Source organism: Pelodiscus sinensis, chromosome 21 (assembly GCF_049634645.1).
Source record: "Pelodiscus sinensis isolate JC-2024 chromosome 21, ASM4963464v1, whole genome shotgun sequence".
Taxonomy (NCBI): domain Eukaryota; kingdom Metazoa; phylum Chordata; order Testudines; family Trionychidae; genus Pelodiscus; species Pelodiscus sinensis.
In genome coordinates, this window is record NC_134731.1 from 5,308,937 (window position 1) to 5,331,415 (window position 22,479).

A 22,479-nucleotide genomic window follows, 5' to 3' on the forward strand; every position below is an offset into this window, starting at 1 on the left:
TGATGTACAGTGACTTGGGCTATTAGGCTGCACTGCCCCAGCGAGAAGGGCATTTATTAGTGACTCCAGCTACTAAGCTGCGCTGCCCCAGCGAGAAGGGTATTGAGCACTGACTTCTGGAGTTAGGCCCTACAGGGGTTTAGGCCTAGAGACAAATTGCAGGATGTGCGGTGTTGAGGCATAATTTCAAGAGCCCTAAGGACTCTACTACTCCCCCTTGGTGGGAAGCGAGTGGACGACCCCACGACAACATCCAAAACTGAATTCTTAACCGGGTATATAGTAAGCAATTTTTTTAAATTTTGCAAAAACACACAGCATGACTGATACTAAACTAGAAAAGAATGCAGTTGCCCTCTAGTGGCTGACAAAGTTAAAATAAAAATACAATACACTTTCCTTATCATAGTCAAACATTACAGAATTGCTTTGACAAATTAAACCATCTCTTGGAACCAGTTGTTTTTTTATCTATGCAGGATACGACAAAGAACAAGTACTTCATTGGGTATAGCATCCATAAGCAGAAAAAGAAAAATGAATGCACACACAACAGTTTATATAGTGCCTTTCATTCTTGAATCATCGACCATATACCCATACCACAGAACACCAAAAGTTCAGACGTCTCTGGGATGAATGGTGGCTAACTAACCAGCAAGCACATAGCAGAACAAAGAGTGAAAATTATGACCAAGAGTATTATCCTTCTCTTCCAGCAACGCTATCCTTTTAGCACATGTCCACACAGAACAAATGGAGCCCTATTTTGCTTTGTTTCCAGTCTTTTCAAAAGATTTGCACACACAAAACTGCATAAAAATCAATAAAATCTCCCCAATGAAATATTAGACCTTCAGCTTACATCATTAAGGCCTGGTACGTTTTGTACATGTAAAACTATACCAGTTAAAGGATCGTGTACAATCTTTAGCATGGGCAGAGTTATATTGGTACAAAGGTGCCATATACCGGTATAACTCATTCCAAAGCATTTTTACTTTCATATGATGGCACCCATTCTATGGAAATTGTTCTACTTTAACTCTACTACCTCTTGCTTCTCTTATACTACAAATAATTCAAATATATTAGCATTATAAATTTTATGCATAGTTATGAGGGTGGAAACATTTTCTTACCACTTCTTGCACTAGACTGATCAGCTCCATGAGTCTCCTTCGAAGTTTTGCTACTTCCTCATTCACTTTTGTGACGTGTTGCTCATAAATTTCAGCTAGTGGCTTAAAAGTATGTCCTCCATGCTATTAAAAGAAAATCAACAGAACCCCATATTTTAGCTAAGCTCCATCTCTGTTAAATTAGTTTTCCCCCCTTCTATGATTAGGGATGTAAACGATGTAAAAGCAAAAGCTTATAGGATAGTCGACTATTCCCTCAACTAGTCGCTTCCTCCCCCCTTGCTTCCTATATCAGAGGCAGCAAAGGGGGGGGGGGCAGCAGGATCCGGTGCTGAGGGGAGCCAGCTTAAGATGGTTCCCCCCAGGACCATCTTCACGGGGGGAGCAGGGACCGGGAATGAGCTGATTCCCAGCTCACGCCTAGTCCCAGACATGCCTCTGCTTTTTAAATGTATTAATAGCTGACAGGCTCTTAATACATTTAAAAGGCAGAGACACAGCGGGGTTAGCTCCCAGGCATTGTGGCTCCCCGCTTATCAACAAATTGATGGAAAATCCATCGACTAGTCAATTAGTTGATTAAACTAAAGTTAACATCCCTATCTATGATACCATTTAATTTGGAAAAGATCCAGAACAGATTGTCTGTAGGATGTCTGTGTCTTTCACTTCACTTAGTAACAAATCTTAGATCTGACTTCTGCATCAGAAATGCTTGCTGTAGAGAGCTGTTTAGAGAGACTGAGAACTCATCCAAAATGAGCCTCAACATTTACTGCACAACTTTTAGGCCAGTTAAGTCAGGGGGAGAATGAAATGATTTTACATTCAAAGAGGTATACACATTTTGAGCTAACATTCCAGCAAAAACAAAAAAACGAATTGGGAATGTTAAATTGACGATCACTAAGTATGTGACATCTGTCTCACTTGGGAATATTTAACTGGTATGGTATTAAATACGTGGGGATCTAAGGTGCTTATAAAGCTTGAGTTCAAGCAGAGAATCTCCTCCTTTTGAATATGGAGTAAAGGGCTATCAAGCTTAAAATATTATTTTTATTTCTGACCTAATATTATAAAAATAGTATTAAGAATTTATAGTTTTTCCTATGCTTCTGCTATTCCCCCTTAACATAACCCAAAACAAAACATAGTTAGATCAACTAGAGAAAGCCATTGAGTACAGAACTGGAAACTTTCAATTTTAGGTTCCTGTTGGCTTTCACAGGGATTCAGTGTTTAAGTACATAAAATGTTTAACAGATTATTCATAATCTGAAGCCTTTGTATCTTCTCCCTTTTTCCCAAAACAGACAATTACTTGAAGGATTTTACAAAACAGATACTTTTTCCTACAATAAAATAAGCTGAATTGTAAAAATAGAACATTTGAAAGGGTCATACAAATACCTATTAGGGATGTAAGTGACTAGCTGACTGCCCAATAAGCATATGCTTATCGGGTAGTCAAGTAGTGACTCAATTAGTCACTCCTCCCCCCTGCCCAAGCTGCCTCTGTCGGCGAGAGGCAGCAAAGCGGGGGGAGAACAGGAGCAGGTGCTGGGGGGACCTGGCTTAAAAGCTGGTTCCCCCCAGCGCTGTTTTGACGGTCAGAGAAGGCAGAGGCATAGCAGGGGACCAGGCAGGAGCTGGGAATGAGCTGATTCCTAGCTTGCACCCATCCCAGATACTGTGCTTCTGCTTTTTAATAGTGCCACCAGACTCTTAATACATTTAAAAAGCAGAGGCACAGCTGGGGGTACTGGGAGCAAGCCGGGACAGCTGATTCTCAGCTGGCTCCTGGTCCCTCCCCCTGAGCTGTGCATCTGCTTCTTAAACATATAGTGGCTCTTAATATGTTTAAAAAGCAGAGGCACAGCATCTGAGACCAGGCGGGAGCTCGGAATCACCTGATTCCCAGCTCACACCCAGTCCCCCCCTCCCACCTCTGCCTTTTTAAATGTATTAAGAGTCTAACGGTTCTTAATACATTTAAAAGGCAGATCCACAGCAGAGTTAGCTCCCACGGCTGGAAATTCCATCGACTACTTGATTAGCTGATTACACGCAATTTAACATCCCTAATACCTACTAGTTTTGTGTTAAATAAAGTCTTGTTAAGTTACATTTGGGGCCAAACATGACTGGACAGTGCTTCTTCAGTCATTCAGATTTATTACACTTATCAGTGAAGTCTAAGGTAGTTCTCATTGTTGGTCACACAGTGTAAAAGGTAAATGAGGGAAAGCGTGTTTTAGTTTCCACTCAGCTTAGTGAAGAGTAAGCTGATGTCTACAGATAGTGTTTAAAAAAAGGTTATTTTTTAAACTTGAAACTGTCTTTCAACTACTGAAGATTATTGCTGAATATGTGTAACACAAATGTAATTAGAGTTACATGATTATGTGAGACTTATGCTAGGCATTGTCACTTTCAGTTTATTTACAACAGTCTTAGTTACAAAATTCATACCCAGGACGCTAATTCTAGCACCTTTCCAAAAGAAGCAAGGATACTTCCTGCTTCAGCTTGTAACAGGAAACATTATCTATGTCAAAATTCATAAGACTCATTTGTCCACATGCTGTAACTACAGTATTATAAAGGTAATTTGAAAACAATGCTAATAAATTCATGTCATTGGTACTGCTTCTGTAATACAATTCAAGCACTACAAAGATAATTTCCTACTTTCCACATGATCATAACATGCTACAAGCCTTTTACTCACCATTCCTCCCCAGAGAGCACACTGGTGGCAGATACATTTCTTACATGTCCAGCAGAATACACTGAGTTTTTCATGATGGTTTTCGCACCTTAAAAACAAATTATGGGAAATTACATAGTGGTGCATGAAGTGTGCAAAAGATTCAGCAGCTTGATTTATTTTGTTGATATAATTTTGATACTAAAGCACAAAACTGAGGCATTACCAATGGTTTCCCAATGGCCAAGAGCAAAATTAAATAGATATATTCTTTTTGAATTGTAAAAATGACTGAAGAGTGCCTCCTCAGTCAGTCAAATGTACAACACTTATCAGTGAAGTCTAAGATAGTTCTCGTAGTTTTATTTTGACTCACGTTTAATATCGTTCCAGGAAGCTTCTCCTGGAGGTGAGAGAGTGCATTCTGGAAACAATTTTTAAGCATCATCTTACCTGCACTGTATACCAACAAACCAGGCTTTGAATTCACTGATTCTAGAAGCTAAAAATCTCAAATGATTGAAACTCCAATAATCTAGGAACTCAGAAAGGTTTTGTAAACCTAAAATATTCTGAGATGTTTATCAATGTGTTATCTAAGTGCTCAAGTGGCATCTATGTATCAATATTTTAACTAGAAGAAAGCTAATATGTAAACAGGACCTACTCTCAAAGCAAATGGCAAATTACTAGTTTATTTAAACACAAGATTCTCAGCTCTGCTTAGTAATATGGGTCCAAGAGTGAGGACCTTGATTTCTCAATGTTCCAATTAGACTTGAGCCTCAGAGGCCTTTCTGAACTCCCAAATAACAGTGTGATATCTCTTTCCTATATATGGCCACGTGAATCAGCTTTCTATATTCAGTATCGTAAGAAGTCCCAGTCTTCTACAATAAGGGTGAAGCTAGATATAATACTGTCTCCAGGACTCTGGCAAGATAAATACATTCAAATCAATTCTTTGTTTTTTGTTTTTGTTTTGTTTTTTTAAGTCACGACCTTTATTGGAGGAGTATACAGAAACTACAATGAACAAACACAAAAAGTATTTCAATGTCTTGGTATGAATACATTTGATCATCAGATAATTCTAGGAAATGTAACATTGGAAGTGTTGCTTTATACTAGTCTTTAGTTGTGGCTTCAATTAATGCTATCATTTTCATCACTCAATTTTTTTCTTTTTCCTGTACCTTTGTTCATGAAAATGGCTGATTTTTGAACAATTGGCAATGGGTTTAAAAATAGTTTAATCACTACACCAAAACCTCAGTCTGTGAGCAAGCTAATAAAGCACCATCACAGCAGATCTTTGAACGAGGTCATTGAGAACTTTGCACAAAGATCAAGGCCATACTAGTATCTTTATGCAGTTCAGAACAGTTACTTACCTTATAGTAACTGTGATTTTTAAGACAGTTTCTCAGTGTGGTCTGCACTCAATACAGGCAGTCCCCGGGTTACATGGATCCGACTTACATCGGATCCCTACTTACAAACGGGGTGAGGCAACCCCGCACTAGCTGCTTCCCCCCAGCAGACCAGGGAGACGCAAAGCTAGAGCTTCCCCCCCCCCCCAAGCAGACCAGGGAGACGCGGAGCAGCTTTTCTCAGCAGACACCTCAGCTTGAGAATAAAGGACTGAGGGAAGTGAGGCGTGGGAGAATAAAACTGAGCTCTGGAGAAATGTTTGGCTAGAGTTTCCTCTACAATATGTACCAGTTCTGACTTACATACAAATTCAACTTAAGAATAAACCTACAGTCCCTATCTTGTACGTAACCCGGGGACTGCCTGTATACACGAAGCACCGTGCATCTTGAACAGAATCCACACTGACGAAGACTTGAAGAACTACTTGTAACTTTGTTATAATCATGAATTATCTGATTGACTTATTCACCATTACTCAATGGGAAAGTCATCTCATTTGGGGGAGAGGGGCTAAACTGCTATTCCTGCCCTTTTTTTCCTATCCCCCTTCCCATCTTTGTATGTCCTCCCTTATTTCCTACTGTATTCCCCTCTCCCTCTGCATTCCTTACATTAACTCTCAATACTCTACCAATGAGCTTTACTGATTAGCAATGAAATAAACTGCACAAACCAGTAATAAGAAATACTACAAATTGCATTTATCCAAAGGGTCGCTTTTTTACTGTGATATTAACCCTGAATTCTTTATGCTATCCAAGTATTGGCAGATCTAAGTAATTGATTCTTTCTTTACTATATGAAATCCAAGGAGAAAGGACACTTTCAGTGACAGTTAAATTGTACAGTACATGACAAATCTTTGTTATCCATATCACTGCAAATCCTACATGGACAGATTTTTGGACCATGCATGCCTTAGATCAAATATCATACTGGAAATAAACACATTAAGACATGTCCAGGCTTATGCACTAGCACATTCAGGTGTCCTTTTAGGTTTCTGAATGCATCAGCAGAGAAATCTGTACAATGTTGCCTATGCTTTCATTATCTGGTATAGTAATGGCTCCTCCGAGGGGGAGAAGCCCCTCCCTGAGCTTTGGTGGGCAGCACCTGGCTCTAGCAACCCACCTTACAGGAAGCCAGGAGGTGGGACCAGGAATATAAAAGGCCGACCAGAGAGCCCAGTCTAGCCCCAGTGACTAAGGAAGCCAGAAGCCTCTACCACACTCCCAAGAGAGGAGCTGGACCCTGGGGAAGCTGAGAACTGGCTGGGGCCACCAGGCCCATTATTGGAGAACTGCCGGGGAGTTTGTTTACATGGCCAGAGGACTCTGAACCACTGTGCCCAGATGATCTGCTCTGGACCCAGGTACAGCCCGAGGAGGGCAATGGAAGCAGCCCAGGGATAGCTGCCCTGTTTACCAGAAGGCCAGTGCATTGTGGTACAGATCCCCGCTGACCCAACAGCCAACTGCTCTGCTGCTGCTGCTAGAGCCCTGGGCTGGGATGCAGTAGGGTGGGTGGGCCTGCTTCATCCCTGCCAAGCCACTCTTGAGTGGCAGTTCTCCCTCCTCCGCTCCAGCTATTCCCATGCAGCGGCCTGCATTGACCGGACCCTCGCTTGAGCAAGGGGACCCGGCTGGGGTTGTTGCAAACGGGCCTTGAACTACTGGTGTGTGTTTGCCTCCTGCCCCGTCCTGAACTAGGGCTCGAACTTACAAACCACTTTCCTGCAGCCCTGTCCTGCACCAGAGCTTGGGCATACAAACTGTTTTTCCTGCCTCCCACCCAGAACCAGGGTCTGGGCCTTGTACTAACTGTCTAGGTGCCAGTTGATCCTCCCTGAAGTAGGGCTGGGCCTGAGAACGGTCCTTGGGGTATATTGTTGCTCTGCCCGGAATAAGGGCTGGTATGTAAGGACTTTCTATTATGGATGGTGTGTCAGGGGAGTGGGTCGGAGTGGCTGCCCACTGACCCCAAGGCGGAGGAGCACTGCCCTGAGCCCCACGGGGCTACAGGTATCCATGTAGCAAGCTTGGGCAAAATACGGCCCACAGGCCACACCCAACCCGCCAAGCCACTGGATCCAGCTCACAGATGCAGCAGGAGCCTCAGGCAGGCTATCTGCCTACCCCACCCCAGCACACGATTCAGAAAAGCCAGCTGCGGGGCCCTGTTTGTCTGTGAACAGCTGTGAGCCCAGGACAGAGGCTTTACAGATTACCCCCACCCCCAGCACAACAGTGTAACTCTCATTGGCCAGTTTCTTCCAACAGGCAGCATGTGAAGTACCCCTCCCCTCAGGCTTGCAGCTCTTCACAGACACAAATGGCCTAGCAGAGCTGCTCTGAGTGGTCTGCTGGGGCATGGAACGCAGGGAACCTGCTAGGCTGCTGGCTGAGAGTTGCCCAAATAAGTGTCTTCCTGCTCGAGCCTGTCTGAACCCCCCCTCCCTTCAACCCTCTGCTCCCCCAACATGTAACCCAAACCCTCTGCCCCCACCTCCTGTATCCATCCTCCCTCCCAGACTCTGCACCCCAATCCCATGCCCCAGGAAACAATCCCCTCTTTCACCCAAACTTCCTCCCACACCCCAGTCTCTTACCCCAAGCTCTATTCTGTACCTAGCCTCTATCCTGGACCCTCCACCTCCTCCATTAATATCATGGAAGAGTGCATCCCTTGTCCACTTACCAAATTCTTGGAGCGACCCTCCATCAAAAATATATTGCCACTCCTGCCATATGGTTACTGAGAATTGCTATGAAGAATATGAAAGGCACACTCTTCAACCTTCCCTTAAAGTATATTAAGCCAGTTCTAATCCAAGTCTGACTTTCAAGGTAACAAACAGAAAAGACCTTTAAAGATTTAGCTTTTAGTGCTACTTAGAGAAACTGGTACCATTTCTAGAAATAACAATAATAAAAAGACCAGCTGCCAAGTTCTTACCACCTTTCAGCTGGACAGCATAAAAGGAAGCATACTTACTGACTGCTTCTATTACATGGTAGCACACTTCAGTTTTCAGTACTTAGGAACTACAATCCATTCCCTAATTTTAAAAGAGTGTAATTAAATACTTGCTGCTTTGAGACAAACTACAAAATCCTCAAATTTGAGACGAATCTGTTCTACATACTTGTCTTTTTCATTTTCTTCGTGCTTATTGAGATTGCATAGCTGAAGTGTGTCAAGCTGTTGAGTAACCTCTTCTGCCCAACGACAGTTTACAAGTTCCCGTAGCTGGAGTGGGGCTCTGTCAAAAAAAAGTTGAAGTTAGAGTCCTAGAATCACAGGACTGGAAAGAACATCAAGCAGTCGTCAAGACCAGTCCCTTGCACTCATGGTAAGACCAAGCACCAGCCAGAGCATCCCTGACAGATGTTTGTCTAACATGCTTTCAAAAATCTCCAATGATGAAGATTCCACAACCTCCCTACACAATTTACTCCTGTAATTAACCACCCTGACAGTTAGGACGTTTTTCCTAATATCCGACTTAAATCTCCCTTACTACAATTTAAGCCCATTGCTTCTTGAGAATAATTTCTCTCTCTCCTCCTTGTAACAACCTTTAGATACTTGAAAACTTAATGCCTCTCAGTTTTCTCTTTTCTAAACTAAACTAACCCAGTTCTTCCAATCTTTCCTCATAGGTCATATTTTCTATCACAGACTGTATGTTATGATCTAGCATGACCTCTCGAACATTGCAAGCCACATAATCTTACCCACTCCTGAAATAGACCATAGCCTCTGGCTGAGTTACTGAAGTTCTCAGATCATGGTTTAAAGACTTCATATTACAAACAATTCACCATTTACACTAAAAATAAACCTGGAAGTGACCTTTTTCCCATGCTGCAGAGAAAGGCGAGTAAGCCCCAGATTCAAGAACTCAGTTTCAGGATTTCAAGGCTCTGAAGAACCCCAATAAAACTGATTGGCTTTGTCTATTCCACTCTTCTAACAAAAACATAAGTACAGGTTGGACCTCCCTTACCTGGCACCTTCAGGATCTGATCCATCCTGAATGAGGGAATTTGTCAGATATGGGAAGGTCCCTTGCCACTAGCCTCAGAGGACACTCCCTCTCCAGCCCCATTGCCATTGGGCTCCAGCCTACAGGGCTTGGACTTGGGCTCTGGTCCATTGGGGCTCCCCAGAGACCGAACACCCCAGCCGCTGTAGCCCTGCTTCTCCCCAGGCCAACCAGGAATCCCTGGGGACGGGGCTTGCCAGCTGCCCTGTTGTTGCTGCCGGCTGCTCTGCTGCTGCCTTGCCCGACTGGGGCTCCCCGGGGATGAGGCTCCCAGCTGGTTTACACTACCGAGCTCCGGGGCTCTCTGATCCAGCAACATCCGTGGTCCTGCTGGATAGTGCCAGATCAGAAAGTCCCGGATTTCGGAGGTTCAATCTGTAATATCAGAGGCAATAAAGCTGTCTGTCTACAATGCATAGTCCACATTTTGAAACTTCAAAACTATCAGGCGTAAAACTTTAAGGTTCTTGGTTTGTTTGCTTTTTAATATAAATAGCTTTCATTCCGAAGAAATTGGTTGATCATGCACCTCACAAAGAAGAGTGTCTTACTTGCCTTTGAGAAGTGAATTTTTTCAAACTCTGTACTTATGGGGCACAAACTTTAAGAATGTGCATGCTGCTGCTTCTTTGGGCAATGTCACAACATGTCTATTCCTTGACATGTGTGTCTCATGTATCTATGGAAAGAAGGAAAGTTTGGTCCCTGTGCTGGCCATTTAAGGAGTGACACTGACTAGTTGTGAAAGAGTCCTGTCCACTTCTTGTGAGATGTGGTTATATGCTTTAACTGGATTCAATAACATAAAAGCAATTTCAAAATAGGTGTTATTCCTCATAGAATGAGAGGTTATTATTTTGAAATAAGTCCATTATTTCAAAATAATTTCAAATTAACACCTTGTTCTGAAACAACAAGAGTTATCTTGAAATAACTCTTTAGTGTAGACATGCCCTTAGACTAACAAAACATGTAGATAGTGTTATGAGCTTTTGAAGGCACTACCCACCCACTTCAGATGAATATACTCTGGACCCCTTACTCCATTCATCTGAAGAAGTGGGTTGTGCCCACGAAAGTTCTTGATACCATGTTTTGTTAGTTTCTAAGGTGCTGAAGAACTATTTTTTGTTTTGTAAGATTCCCAGTTTGGGTAAGGCTTCATATCACATTAAGAACCTTCAAAACAGAAGCTTGTAATGCACATGATATGTTTAAAGACAAGCTAACAACACAGAATTATAATCTATTTCTAATTTATTAAAGATCTTACCGACAGTGAGGGCACTGTGCTCTTTGTTCAGTCAGCCAACGCTACAGAAAAGAGATAGGCAAATATCAAGAGACAACCATACAGAATATTCACACATACTGGGTTCACTTCTATTCTGTGCCAATCCAGTGTTTTTTCCCTTATTTTAAATTCATGGGATTTAGCGGATACAAGCACTCTATGTAACATGCAACTGTTTTAACCCCCTCAAGAAACAGAAGGGCTTTTTTGGGGGGGATGAGAGGGAGGTGCAGTGTTGATTTAACAATAGTTCTGTTACAGGGGCTACGTCTACACTGGCATGTTCTCACACAAACTCTTTTGCAGAAGAGTTCTTCTGCAAAAACTCTTCCAGAAGAGAGTGTCTACATTGGCATGTGCTTTTGCACAAGAGCATCCATGCCAGTGTAGACGCTCTCTTGCACAAGAAAGCTCTGATGGCCATTTTAACCATAGGGCTTTCTTGCGCAAAAAATTCATGTTGCCTGTCTACACTGGCCTCTTGCGCAAGAACGGTTGCGCAAAAGGGCTTATTCCTGAGCGGGAGCGTCAGAGTTCTGGCACAAGAAGCCCTGATTTCATACAATAGAACGTCAGTTTACTTGTGCAAGAAATGCGGCCAGTGTAGACAGGCAGCAAGTTTTTGCGCAAGAGCGTCTGCTTTTGCGCAAGATAGCACCAGTGTAGACACAGCCAGGGAGTTTTGAGTTGTTTGGCATACCACTAGAAGCCACAGACTATCGCACAGTCCCAGTGACAGTCTAATAAAAAAGCAAAGATACTACAGGTGTTTCACTCTTACTCTACACACTAGTTTTCAAGGAACCACATACTCTGCTACTGTCATACAGCTTTCCTTCAGGAGATATTACAACCAATTGATTTCTTGACTAGCAATCCAGCAGGCACTGAATGGCAGGGTCAGGAAGATAAACTTAATTAAAAAGGCAAACCTGCAAATTCAAACTTTAGTGATAAAACTATTTAACTTGTTTAAGCCACTAACCTGTCTAACCTCTCAAGATTAAAAACTCTTTGCCAGAGCAAGGGTTTCTCACCCATTGGTTGTAACCCAAAAATTGGGTCTCTAGAGAGTATCAAAGGGTTGTGGGGCTCAGCTCTGGATGTTGTGATGTACTGAACCCACCCTGCCCTCTGTCACGACAACAGGACAACGGATGGGCCAACATGCATCAGGTGACAATGCTCAGAGAACTTGAGCCAAGCCAGGCCCCCAGAACAGGAGCCATGAAGGTGAAGTTGGTGTCAGTCTCCTGTAGATACTGCACCATACATAGCCCCCATCCTGCAGCCACATGACATCCAATTTTCCATACCCCGTGATGTCCTCCATCCATTCCAGAATGGGCATCCCAATGTATTCTCTCCCCACAGCTGAGGGAATTCTTGCAATCATACCAACCGACCCAACCCTTCCCAGTACTCCCAGCCCTTTTTGCCAACCAACTCCTTCCCACAGCCCATCATTTGACCCCTCCCCCCCCCCAAGGATCCCAAATCCTCTTTACTGTCATCCGCCTCCTGTGGGCCATGTGTTTTCTGAGGAGGTATTGGCTTACTCTACCTCCCTTGCCCCCCCCCCACATCTATCTCCCAACTCGTCTTTCATTACAAACCTAAGCTCCTCCCTTTACCCCCACAACCACAAATACCTGCTTTATTCTCTGTGCTCCATGTACCATGTGGGAGGATGTGTTTTTTCAGGTGGTTATTTCAGTTTACCACCCTTCCCCCAAGTTGCCAATGGGGGATGAGTTGCCCAGATGTTCACATCTAGTCAAAGCATCTGGAATCTTAGGTCATGTCTACACTAACAGATAAGGTTGACTTTATTCAGGTCATTTCTTACCACCTGATTTTGTAAAGTCGAAGGTCCATGTCCACCATATGCACAAGAATTCAACATAGTTCGAAACAGCACATCCCAGTAGGGAGACTGCCATCAATTTTGAGAACAATGCACTGTGGGTAGCTATCCCACAGCGCCTGTGCCGCTTTGCATTCTGGGTCATGCTCTAGGTGCACACCAGGACCAAAACTGTGTACTGGGTGGTTCTGGGTTCATGTCATCAGCATTCCATAATGGGCTCATCTACTCCCTTCCCCCTTGCTTGACATTAACAAGAAACAGTTTTTTTCCCATGCCTTTTTAGCCGTGGTTACCTGCATTGATGTCACAGCATCAGAAGCACAGCACTCCTCATGAATCCCATTGTGCATTAAAGTCTACCTTGGTGCGCCTAATGGTGGAGTATGTTGAGAGCATATGCGCAGCACTTCAGGAAGACGACAAGGATAAATGTCAAGATGCCATGGGCACACTGTCCAGACAGGCCCTTGAGTTGAGGGAATTGGAAACGCAGTCGCCAACTGATCCTCTGGAAACAGTGAAACGCTGGTTCTGGTGTTGTCAGATGTGCACAGACTGGTGGGATCGCATAGTGCTGCAGGTATGGGACAATCAGCAATGGCTGCAAAATTTCCAAATGCGCAAGGCTACTTTCATGGAACTGGGAAACATGGGTGCCAAAGTGGAAGGCTTTGCCGTAATGGGGGTTCTCTAACTACGTTGGGGCAATGGACAGAATGCACACCCCCATCTTGGCATCCGACCAACTTTCCAAGGAATACATAAACTGCAAGGGGTACTTCTCCATGGTGCTGCAAGCACTGATTGACCACAAGGGCCATTTCACTGATAACACGGGATGGTCGGAAAAGATCCATGACGCATGTGTCTTTAGGAACTCGCGCCTCTTCAGAAAGTTGCAAGCTGGACCTTTTTTCCCCCCCCCAGACAGAAAATCAGAATCGGAGAGGTGGAAATGCCAATTGTAATCCTTGGTGACCCAGCTTACACCTTGCTCCCATGGCTCATGAAGCCATACGCTGGCAGCCTGGACTGCAGTAAAGAGCAGATTGGTAGTTTAATGTGCTTTTAGGTATTTAAAAGGAAGGTTTAGGAATCTCCTGATTAGGGTAGACCTCAGTGAACTATTGTGGTGGCAGCCTGTTGTGTGTTCCATAATATGTGAGAGCAAGGGAGAAAATTATCTGGCAGGATGGGGGGCTGAGGCAGAGCGCCTAACCAGAGATTTTGAGCAGCCAGACACCAGAGCAATAGGGAGAGCACAGCAGCGGGCAGTGCAAATCAGAAGCTTTGAAAGAAAGTTTTATGAATGGCCAGTTCTGAGACTCATACATATTGCTCTCAACCAGGTGCCTCTGCATTCAGTGTGTTTGCCTGTAATTCCCCACCCCATCCCTGTAATACAAGTAAGAAAGAGACTGTTGCTCAGAAATCATGTATTTTTATTTAGGGAAGAAAGTGGGGACAGAAAAGGAGTCCCTGGTGGGCCTTCAAGGGTGGGGGGGAGGGAGAATCAGAAACACAGGGACAGCCTTTTGCTTTGCGACGCACTAGAGGTTGAGTGTGAGGCTGCCCTTTAGTTCTCCCATCCCTCACGTTCTAGGGTCCCTGGGGGTGGAGGCTACAGAACTAGGTGAGGATAGTTCTGCAATGGGTGGGGTAGAAGCCTCTCAAGGCAAGCCACCATGCACTTATCACAGCCGTCAGGGACAAAAAGACATCACCCTGGTGCTTCACTTGCAGTTTCCTGTATGCCCTCCTCTCCTGCAGTTCTGCTCATATCTACTCCAGTAGCATATTCCTCCATTCCATTTGCTTCTTAAACATGTCATACCTTATCCATTTTTTCTGCGGATTTGTGAGAGCCAGACAACTGATGGAGCAGTAAGCCCCGTGCTCTTCCCGCTGTAACAAAAAGTTAGAAGGGCACACATTACAGGAAATACATTGTGGAGCCTAAAACCTAATCTGTTACCATGTAGTGAAGGTCTCTCTAAAAACAATGAAGATATGTTATTTGCAAGGCCAAAATTATGCTTTAATGACCACAGTACAGCAGGTACAAAAAAGTGTTCTGAAGGGAACATCTGGATTCACCCGGTTTGGAGACAGTCATGGTAAGAGGCCTACCAGGACTTGCAAGGGAGGACAGGGTCAGGTCATGCTATCGGGGCAGGATGGTGGCTCATGCGGCTTCCCTCCTCTGTGACCACCACACACCGCTTCCTGGAAGAGTGCTACTTTCCCATTCCATAGGAGCCTGTAGGCAGGCGGAGGAGGGACAGAGGGAATGCCAGAGGCTGAAACCATACTAGCAGCAGAGAACACAGCTAATAGCTTCCCCTGCTCCTTCATCCAGGTTGCCATGCAAGATATCAGTCTTCTCCAAATCACATAGCAATAGGGAGCTGATACTGACTGAATGTGGCCATAAACCTGGGCCTTATGCGGCACTGTTTTGTGCTACAATGATGCCAGACCACTTACTGATTGCTTGGCACAGGAAAGTATCCTACCACGGAGGACAGAATAAGGCAGGCCTCCCCAGAATCCTTGTGAGAAAGATCAAAAAGTTCCTCTATAAGAGTTTCATGGAGATGTGCAGGGAGGATTCCCACTCCATCTCCAGACAGGTTAACAATAGGGATGTTAGTGTGCAGACCATTACACAATTAACCAATCAACCTGGGCTTATCAGGTAATCATACCAACTACACACAAACGCCCCTACCTTGCTGCCTCTATCAGAGGCGGCGGGGGGCCAGTGGGAGGAGCTGTGTGCCTGTGGGGAGCTAGCTTTTAAGCCAGCTCCCACATATTAGAACCCACAGAGCTGCCTGCTCCCCCCCCTTTCTGCCTCCCACAGAGGCAGCAGTGTGGGGGGAAGAGGGAAGGCAGGAGCCCCCAAGCACTGGCTCCCACCTCCCTGCATGTAAATGTGAAACCACTAGTATCTCCAGTGGTTACTCGTTTACACAAACGATAGTTAACATCACTAGTTAACAAGCTATTACAGGGGCCCCATGCTGTGTAGGCACAGAGTGTGCCACACCAAACTGCCTTACCCTCTTGTAGCAAGAAAAATAAAGTGAACTCACCAGAAGTGCCCTCCCTGGGTATGGTGCCCGACAGACATCCTGGGAGGAGGGGATCGTCTCCAAGGTTATAAAGTTCTTGACACTCACCGGCTGGCCATTCTCTTCCTCCACGCTGCTTCCCTGAGCATCTTGGAAGGATTCCATAGTTTATCTTGGGAAGCTGGTCAGGTCTCACCCCACTACCGTATGCAGCTGGTCATAGAATCAGCATGTTTGTGGTGGTGCACTAGTCTGTCCATTTGCCTCCTTAGGTCTTGTGATCAGACTGCCTCAGCTATTTTATTTTAACATTGCACTGTTGGGCATCATTGAGGTACCTTTTCTTCACTGTGCACTTTGCAATCTTCGCATGAGTGTCTGTGTTTCATTTGCTGATTCAGAGAATGCATTCCTCTCCCCATGCCTTTATGGGGTCCAAAATCATCTTCATACTCCATGCTGGTGCGCTTCTGTGTCCCTGGGAACTGGAGCTCATGAGACTTAAAGTCATGGAACTCATAGCTACATGTGATGTTCAGGTGTGCTGCCTGCTCTGATGTATGCTTACAACACTGGCCATGTGGGAAATGAAATTCAAGCTTTCCCAGGGCTTTTCCTGTTCACCTGGAGAGCAACAGAGTAGCAAGTTCTGGACAGAGTGGTCACAGCAGGGCACTGTGGGATGCTTCCCAGAGCTCAAGAACGTCAATATTCGCAATGCTGGTTCTACACTACCGTAAATTTGACCATGCAAGGTTGTAAAAGCAGAAGTACTGAAACAGACTTCAGCAGCTCTTAAAGCAGATGCAACGGGCTTGGTAATGTGGACTCCTTGTTTAAAAAAAACCCACCTTATGGGGCTAAATTTAACCTAAACTCCCAGTGTAAGCCAGGCCTAAGTTCCTCCTCACATTGCACAGACCACTGGGAGGAAGAGAACTCTCGGGGCATGTCTCAGGGTCATGACAGTCCATCAAGGTTTACAAATGGGTCCTGAGCCTAAAAAAAGTTAACAGCCATTTGAGTGCTATGTCCATCATTCAGCATCCTTAAAGCATGGCTAGAATCCTTAATATCGTGATCTATAATCACATGCACAAGTTACAAGTCAAAGGATGGATTTTCTATTTTCCAGACCCATAAACACTGCTTAAGATTAGGGATGTATAAATGCACTTTAAAATGTAACCATGTAACTGCTAAAAATCATAGTGGTTACCTATGCTGCAGGCTCTGCAGTACAAAGCTTATTTAAGCTTAAAGAAGCTTTATACTGAAGAGCCCACAGTGAATCCCCCCCGAAGAGCGGGGCTGGCAGGGGCCCAGAGCAGTGGCCTTGCTGCAGCTGGCTACCCAGAAGTAAGCATGTCACTTGCGGTAGGGGAGAGGGGCTGCCCCAGCTCCTACTGGTTAACCAATTAATCTTCTACATCCCTACTTATGATCTCAAAATCTTCCACCTCTACAAGTCATAGTTCCTACACTCAATACCATGCTGAAAGTGTTACTGTCAGATATAACAGTGCTCATAATTTTATGGCAGGCAATCACACTGGCCAAAACCATGTACAAGACTACCCATTCAACAGGTTTCTAACATGGTTTCTGAACACAGTTTCATAGAATCAGACCACTAGAACTGGAAGGGACTTTGAGAGGTCATTGAGTCTAATCCCCTGCCCTCATGGCAGGACCAAGTACTGTCTAGACCATCCCTGATAGATGTCTGTCTAACATGCTCTTAAATATCTCCAGTGATGGGAGATTCCACAACTTCCCTAGACAACTTATTCCAGTGTTTAACCACCCTGACAGTTAGGAACTTTTTCCTAATGTCCATCCTAAACCTCCCTTGCTGCAGGTTAAGCCCACTGCTTCTTATCCTATCCTCAGAGGCTAAGGAAAACAATTTTTCTCCCTCCTCGTGACACCCTTTTAGATATCTGAAAACCGCTATCATGTCCGCTCTGTCTTCTTCTTTTCAAACTAAAGAAGCCCAATTCTTTCAGTATTCCTTCATAGGTCATGTTCTCTAGACCTTTAATCATTCTTGTTGCTCTTCTCTAGACCTTCTCCAATTTCTCCACATCTTTCTTGAAATGCGGTGCCCAGAACTGGACACAATACTCCAACTGAGGCCTAACCAGCTCAGAGTAGAGCAGAAGAATGACTTCTCGTGTCTTGCTCACAACACATCTGTTAATGCATCCCAGAATCACGTTTGCTTTTTTGCAACAGCATTACGCTGTTGACTCATATTTAGCTTGTGGCCCACTACGACCCCTGTATCTCTTTCTGCAGTACTCCTTCCTAGACGGTTGCTTCCCACTCTGTATATGTGAGACTGATTGTTCCTTCCTAAGTGGAGTACTTTGCATTTGTCCTTATTAACTTCAGCCTATTTACCTCAGACAAACAGTACAGCAACCATGACTGAAGCCTGTTTTACAACGTGGACAATGCCTCACAAATGACAAAAGGATTATGGCCTGGCAGAACTGTGTGCTACAGATAGGCACCACTATAAATGCCCCTTATGAGATGTTAGAGGAATGGACTGCTGTATGCTTGTTCTCAAAAGTGATTCTTCCAGCTAATCAAGAAACTGCATTAGGTGAGCCAAAAGGGTTGGGCATACTACAAGTTATAACTTTTATGGGGAGAAATAAGGAGCACATAGTAAGGAAAGGAATTTCTCAGTGCTCTGAAGAGGATAAAATTAAGTTTACCCTGTAGCTCAGGAGTGGGCAAAATATGGCCAGCGGGCTGGATCTGGAAATGCATTTCTGCAATTACTGGCATGTGCCTGTGCACCCCTTGGAACAGCAAGTCTCCGTGCACTATTCCCAACCCTCCTCACAGATCCTACTCCCCCGACCCCAGCAACATTCTCACCAGCACCCATTGGCTAGAAACTGGCCAATGGGAACTGAAGGAGCTGTGTTTGCAGGCAGGGGCTGCACAGAGATCTGCTGCTCCCAAGGGGCCACAGACACGTGCCAGTAGCAGCCAGTTGTCTTTGGAAGTGGCATGGAGCCATGGCAGGCACACAGCCTACCTGAGCACCCCACTGTGCTCTCACCGTCTAACCTCCTGTCCCAGGTCAGAACCACTTCTCCCTAACTCCATGCCAAAGCCCACACCCCTCACCATCTGCTGCACTCCACCACTGGACCAGCTTGGAGCTCCCTCCCAGACCACACCTCTCCTGTACCCCAAACTCCTGGAGCTCAGCCCGGAGCTCCCTCCTGCACACAAACTCCCTCCCAGACCTCCTCCATTAATATAGTAGAAATGTGAGGCCAATGACAACTTACCAAAATTTGTGGCATGCTCCCCCTGTGACAGTTTATGCCCATTGCTGCTGTAGCTCTTTAGCTAATCTATGTATACACAGAAAATAGAAAAAGTTAACTTACCCGAATGCAACTGAAACAACACAGCTTGGAGCAATGTGGACACAGACGTGCATCACGCAATTTTTCCATACAAATGAAACATCGGAACACCTCTGCAATGCTCTGCAAAAAGTTAAGATATACACTTGAATCTGTAAGATCTTCAGCAGTCAATGCATCATGTTTACTAACAATAAGTCCTAAAATACAAGGTTATGGATGACATGTTGGATTTGAATCATGATGGTGGCACGTACTAAAACAAACCACCGCGGATTACACTTTCCCATTTTATCCTTTCCATTAACATGCTGCTAGTTCACTTTTTTGTTTTCATCTATATAGTTCTGTAGCCAAAACATGCAATTTCTCACTTGTATGTGCGTGACACAATAACCCAAACGAAAAAGGCTCTGTAATTACAGAATCATAAATTCTAAAGCCAGGAGAGCCAATGTGATCATTTAATCTGACCTCCTGCTAACGCAGGCCATTGGAATTATTGTGGAGTTATATTTCAACTAGAGCACATTTTTTAAAGAAACATCCAATTATCCTAATTAATTAGCTCACTGTTAAAAATGTACACCTCATTTCTTGTCTGAAGTTGTCTAACTACTTGCTGTCATTGGATCTTGGTATAATAGCCTGCTGAACTTAATAGTATTGTCAAATAATTTTTCCCCATGTAGGTACTTACAAACTGATCTCACTCTTTAACCTTCTCTTTTTTAAATTAGAAAGTTCAAGCTCCTTAAGTCTATCACTCACTGTTAGGCATGCTTTCCAATCCTTTAACACTGTTGGGGCTCTTCACAGAACCATCTCCAATGTATCAACATGAAACTGAATATGAATTGCCAATGTGATGCAGCTGCAAACAAGACTAGTATGATTCTGGGGTTTAACAACAGAAGTGTTGTATGTAAAAACATGAAAGTTAATGGTCTCATTCTTCTCACCATTGCTGAGGCCCTAGCTGGAGTACTGTGTCCAATTCTGGACACCACAATTTAAAAAAGATGTGGACAAATTGTTAAAAAAAATCCATGTAAGAACTCAAAAATCACTTAGCGCAGAGTAACTATAGCTGAATAGTTAATCTGCTATAGATATGATGGTCAATTTCCCAATATATATAAACCCTTTTTAACTCCTATCTATATTAAACAGTCTCACTCATCTTGCTCTCTTACATAAATCTTTCCATACTTCAAAATAGAGATGTAAAATCCTGTTTAATTCACTAATGGGTTAGCTGGTTAAAGGGAAGGTGAGCAGGAGGGCCATTTCAGCCCAGCTAGAGTACCCCCACCCCGCTGTCCGCAGCTGGGCTGGAGCAGCCCCTGCCTGCAGGGTGCCCAGGCCCACAGGAGCTGCCCCTACCTGCGACACCCTACAGGGGGTGCTGCTCTAGGCCCCACCAGTTAACCGGTTAACCAGTTAATCATTCGCATCCTGACTTCAAAACCACTTATTTTGTATCTCTGACCTCTTGCTGTTGCTATAATTTTTGAGAAAGAGTGACCATAGCTGAATACAGTATTTCAGATGAGGACAACCTTTTATTTCTTTATAAAAGTGGCATTATACAGGTTGGACCTCCCTGATCTTGCACCGTCAGGAATTTGCCGGATCAGGGAGGCATCCCCTGCCACAGGCCTGAGCCAGCCGCCCCGACACAGGTGGCTGGGGTTGTCTGGCCCATGCTGCTGTATGCGGTCAGATATCCCCAGCCCCACGCTGCTGCAGGTGGCTGGGCTTCTCTGGCCCCCTGATCCTCTGCTGCCTGCCACAGGTTGTTAGGGTTCTTTGGCTCCACTGCTGTGAACAGCCAGGCTCTACAGCTTCTGGCTGTGCTGCTGCAGGCACCTGGGGTTCCCCAGCCCCATCCTGATCCCCACCCCTTCAATCCCTGGCCCCAGCACTGCTGTGGGGCTCCTGCTGCCCCCAGATCCAGCTGGCCCTCTTGACATTATCCTGCTGGGTTCTCTGGTCCAGGAGCATCCGAAGTCCGGCATGTTGCTGGACCAGCGTGTGCCAGTTTTCAGAGGGGCAACCTGTAGCATTTTCTGTATTTCCTACACGACAGAATTGTTTATTTCCTATCACTGCACACTGAGCTTATGTTTTTTCATTAACACCATCCACGATGATGTCTGGACTATTTTCTTGTGTGGTTACAACTATACTGCAGCACAATGTACGATGGGTTCCAATTACTCCTTCCAACGTGCGTTCTACCTTTCCCCTGTAAAAACTGAAGTTCATCAGCCACCACGTTTTCCATTCCTAGCTTCCTTGTATGTCTCTGGAGTTTGAGAAGATTTTTTGAAGAACCCGGACTAATCTAAATACTTGTGTGACCTGCATTTTTGCCTCACCACTGCATACTACTCCCTTTACCAGGCCACATATTAATACATCGAACATCAGTCTCTCTGCACAACCTGGTGGCACCCAGCCATTGATTTGTCTTAGATCAACCTCAGTTCGCCTCCTAGCGGTGTGAAAAATTTGGGCAATTCCCACACCCCCAGCACCACAGCGAGGTCAACTTAGGTTTCTCGTAGAGATCAGGTTCTAGTTTGTTATTCCCACCCCCCGGGCTCTGTCGGAGGCTGACAGCCCAAACACCACCTCCCTTCCCCCATGTGAAGACCCACAGGCCACTCTAGCTGGTGGCCAAGGATGTGCAGCCAGCACAGGTGGCCGCCCGGTTACCCTATCAGCGGAGCGCTTGGGCGGGCCCCCAGGAGAGATTCAGGTGCTGCCCAGAGCTCCCACCGCCGGCAGCGTGCGTTCCGCCGGGTGGTGCACACCCGCGCGTGCCTCCGCGCACACCATAAAATTTATTCCGTCCCGGGGCGGGGGGGAAAAACACTAACGAGAGGGAGCATTGGCGGCCGCCTGCGGTTTGTTTTAGAGACGTGCCTAGCAGCAGAGCGATGCTCCCGCAACGAGCCGGGGCGGAACCCAGGCGTCCTGAGGCAGGCTCCCGCCCGTGAGGGGAGCCGAGCCGGGGCGGAACCCAGGCGTCCTGAGGCAGGCTCCCGCCCGTGAGGGGAGCCGAGCCGGGCCCGCCCCGGCAGGTGGACGCTGCCCCTCCCCGCCCCCTCACCTCCACGCTCTGCTCGTCCATGGCCTCGGCTCGCCCGGCGCCCGCCCTCAGCGGGGCGGCTCCCCAGCGCCCCGGGGAGCAGGTCCCGGACGCGGCCCCTGCGGGAGAGAAGGGGGGGGTGGGGAGAGCGTGAGGAGCCGCGGGCGGGAGAGGCTCCCTCCGCAGCGGCCCGGCTCCCTCCGCAGCGCCCCGGCCCCACTAGCTACCGGCCATGTTCGCCCGGGGAGACAGGGGCGCCGGCGGCTCCGCCCTCCGCTCGCGCTCCCGCCTTGCGGCTGAGGAGAGCCGGCCCGGCCCCGCCCCCTCCGTCACGCGACCCGCCTGGCCGCAGCGCGCAGGCGCCGCCTCGAGGGGGAGCATCTGCAAAGGGTACCGC

At 45.8% G+C, this 22,479-nt stretch overlaps 1 protein-coding gene across 4 annotated transcripts in view; it reads right to left on the reverse strand.

The window, feature by feature from the left end:
- TRIM37 (tripartite motif containing 37) overlaps positions 1 to 22,479 on the reverse strand; it is a 61,389-nt gene extending 38,910 nt beyond the window's left edge. Inside the window, exons 1-7 of one of the 4 annotated variants that reach the window (XM_075904680.1) lie at positions 22,310 to 22,479; positions 22,104 to 22,201; positions 19,004 to 19,105; positions 10,617 to 10,657; positions 8,441 to 8,557; positions 3,877 to 3,964; positions 1,143 to 1,265 (exon numbers count right to left, since the gene is read on the reverse strand). In XM_075904680.1, the coding sequence (XP_075760795.1) occupies positions 1,143 to 1,265; positions 3,877 to 3,964; positions 8,441 to 8,557; positions 10,617 to 10,657; positions 19,004 to 19,105; positions 22,104 to 22,201; positions 22,310 to 22,463 (723 nt within the window). In that variant the 5' untranslated portion in view covers positions 22,464 to 22,479. Of the gene's footprint in view, positions 1 to 1,142; positions 1,266 to 3,876; positions 3,965 to 8,289; positions 8,354 to 8,440; positions 8,558 to 10,616; positions 10,658 to 19,003; positions 19,106 to 22,103 lie in introns of those variants that run through there. The other 3 variants (XM_075904677.1, XM_075904678.1, XM_025179267.2) reach the window with 3 other exon arrangements.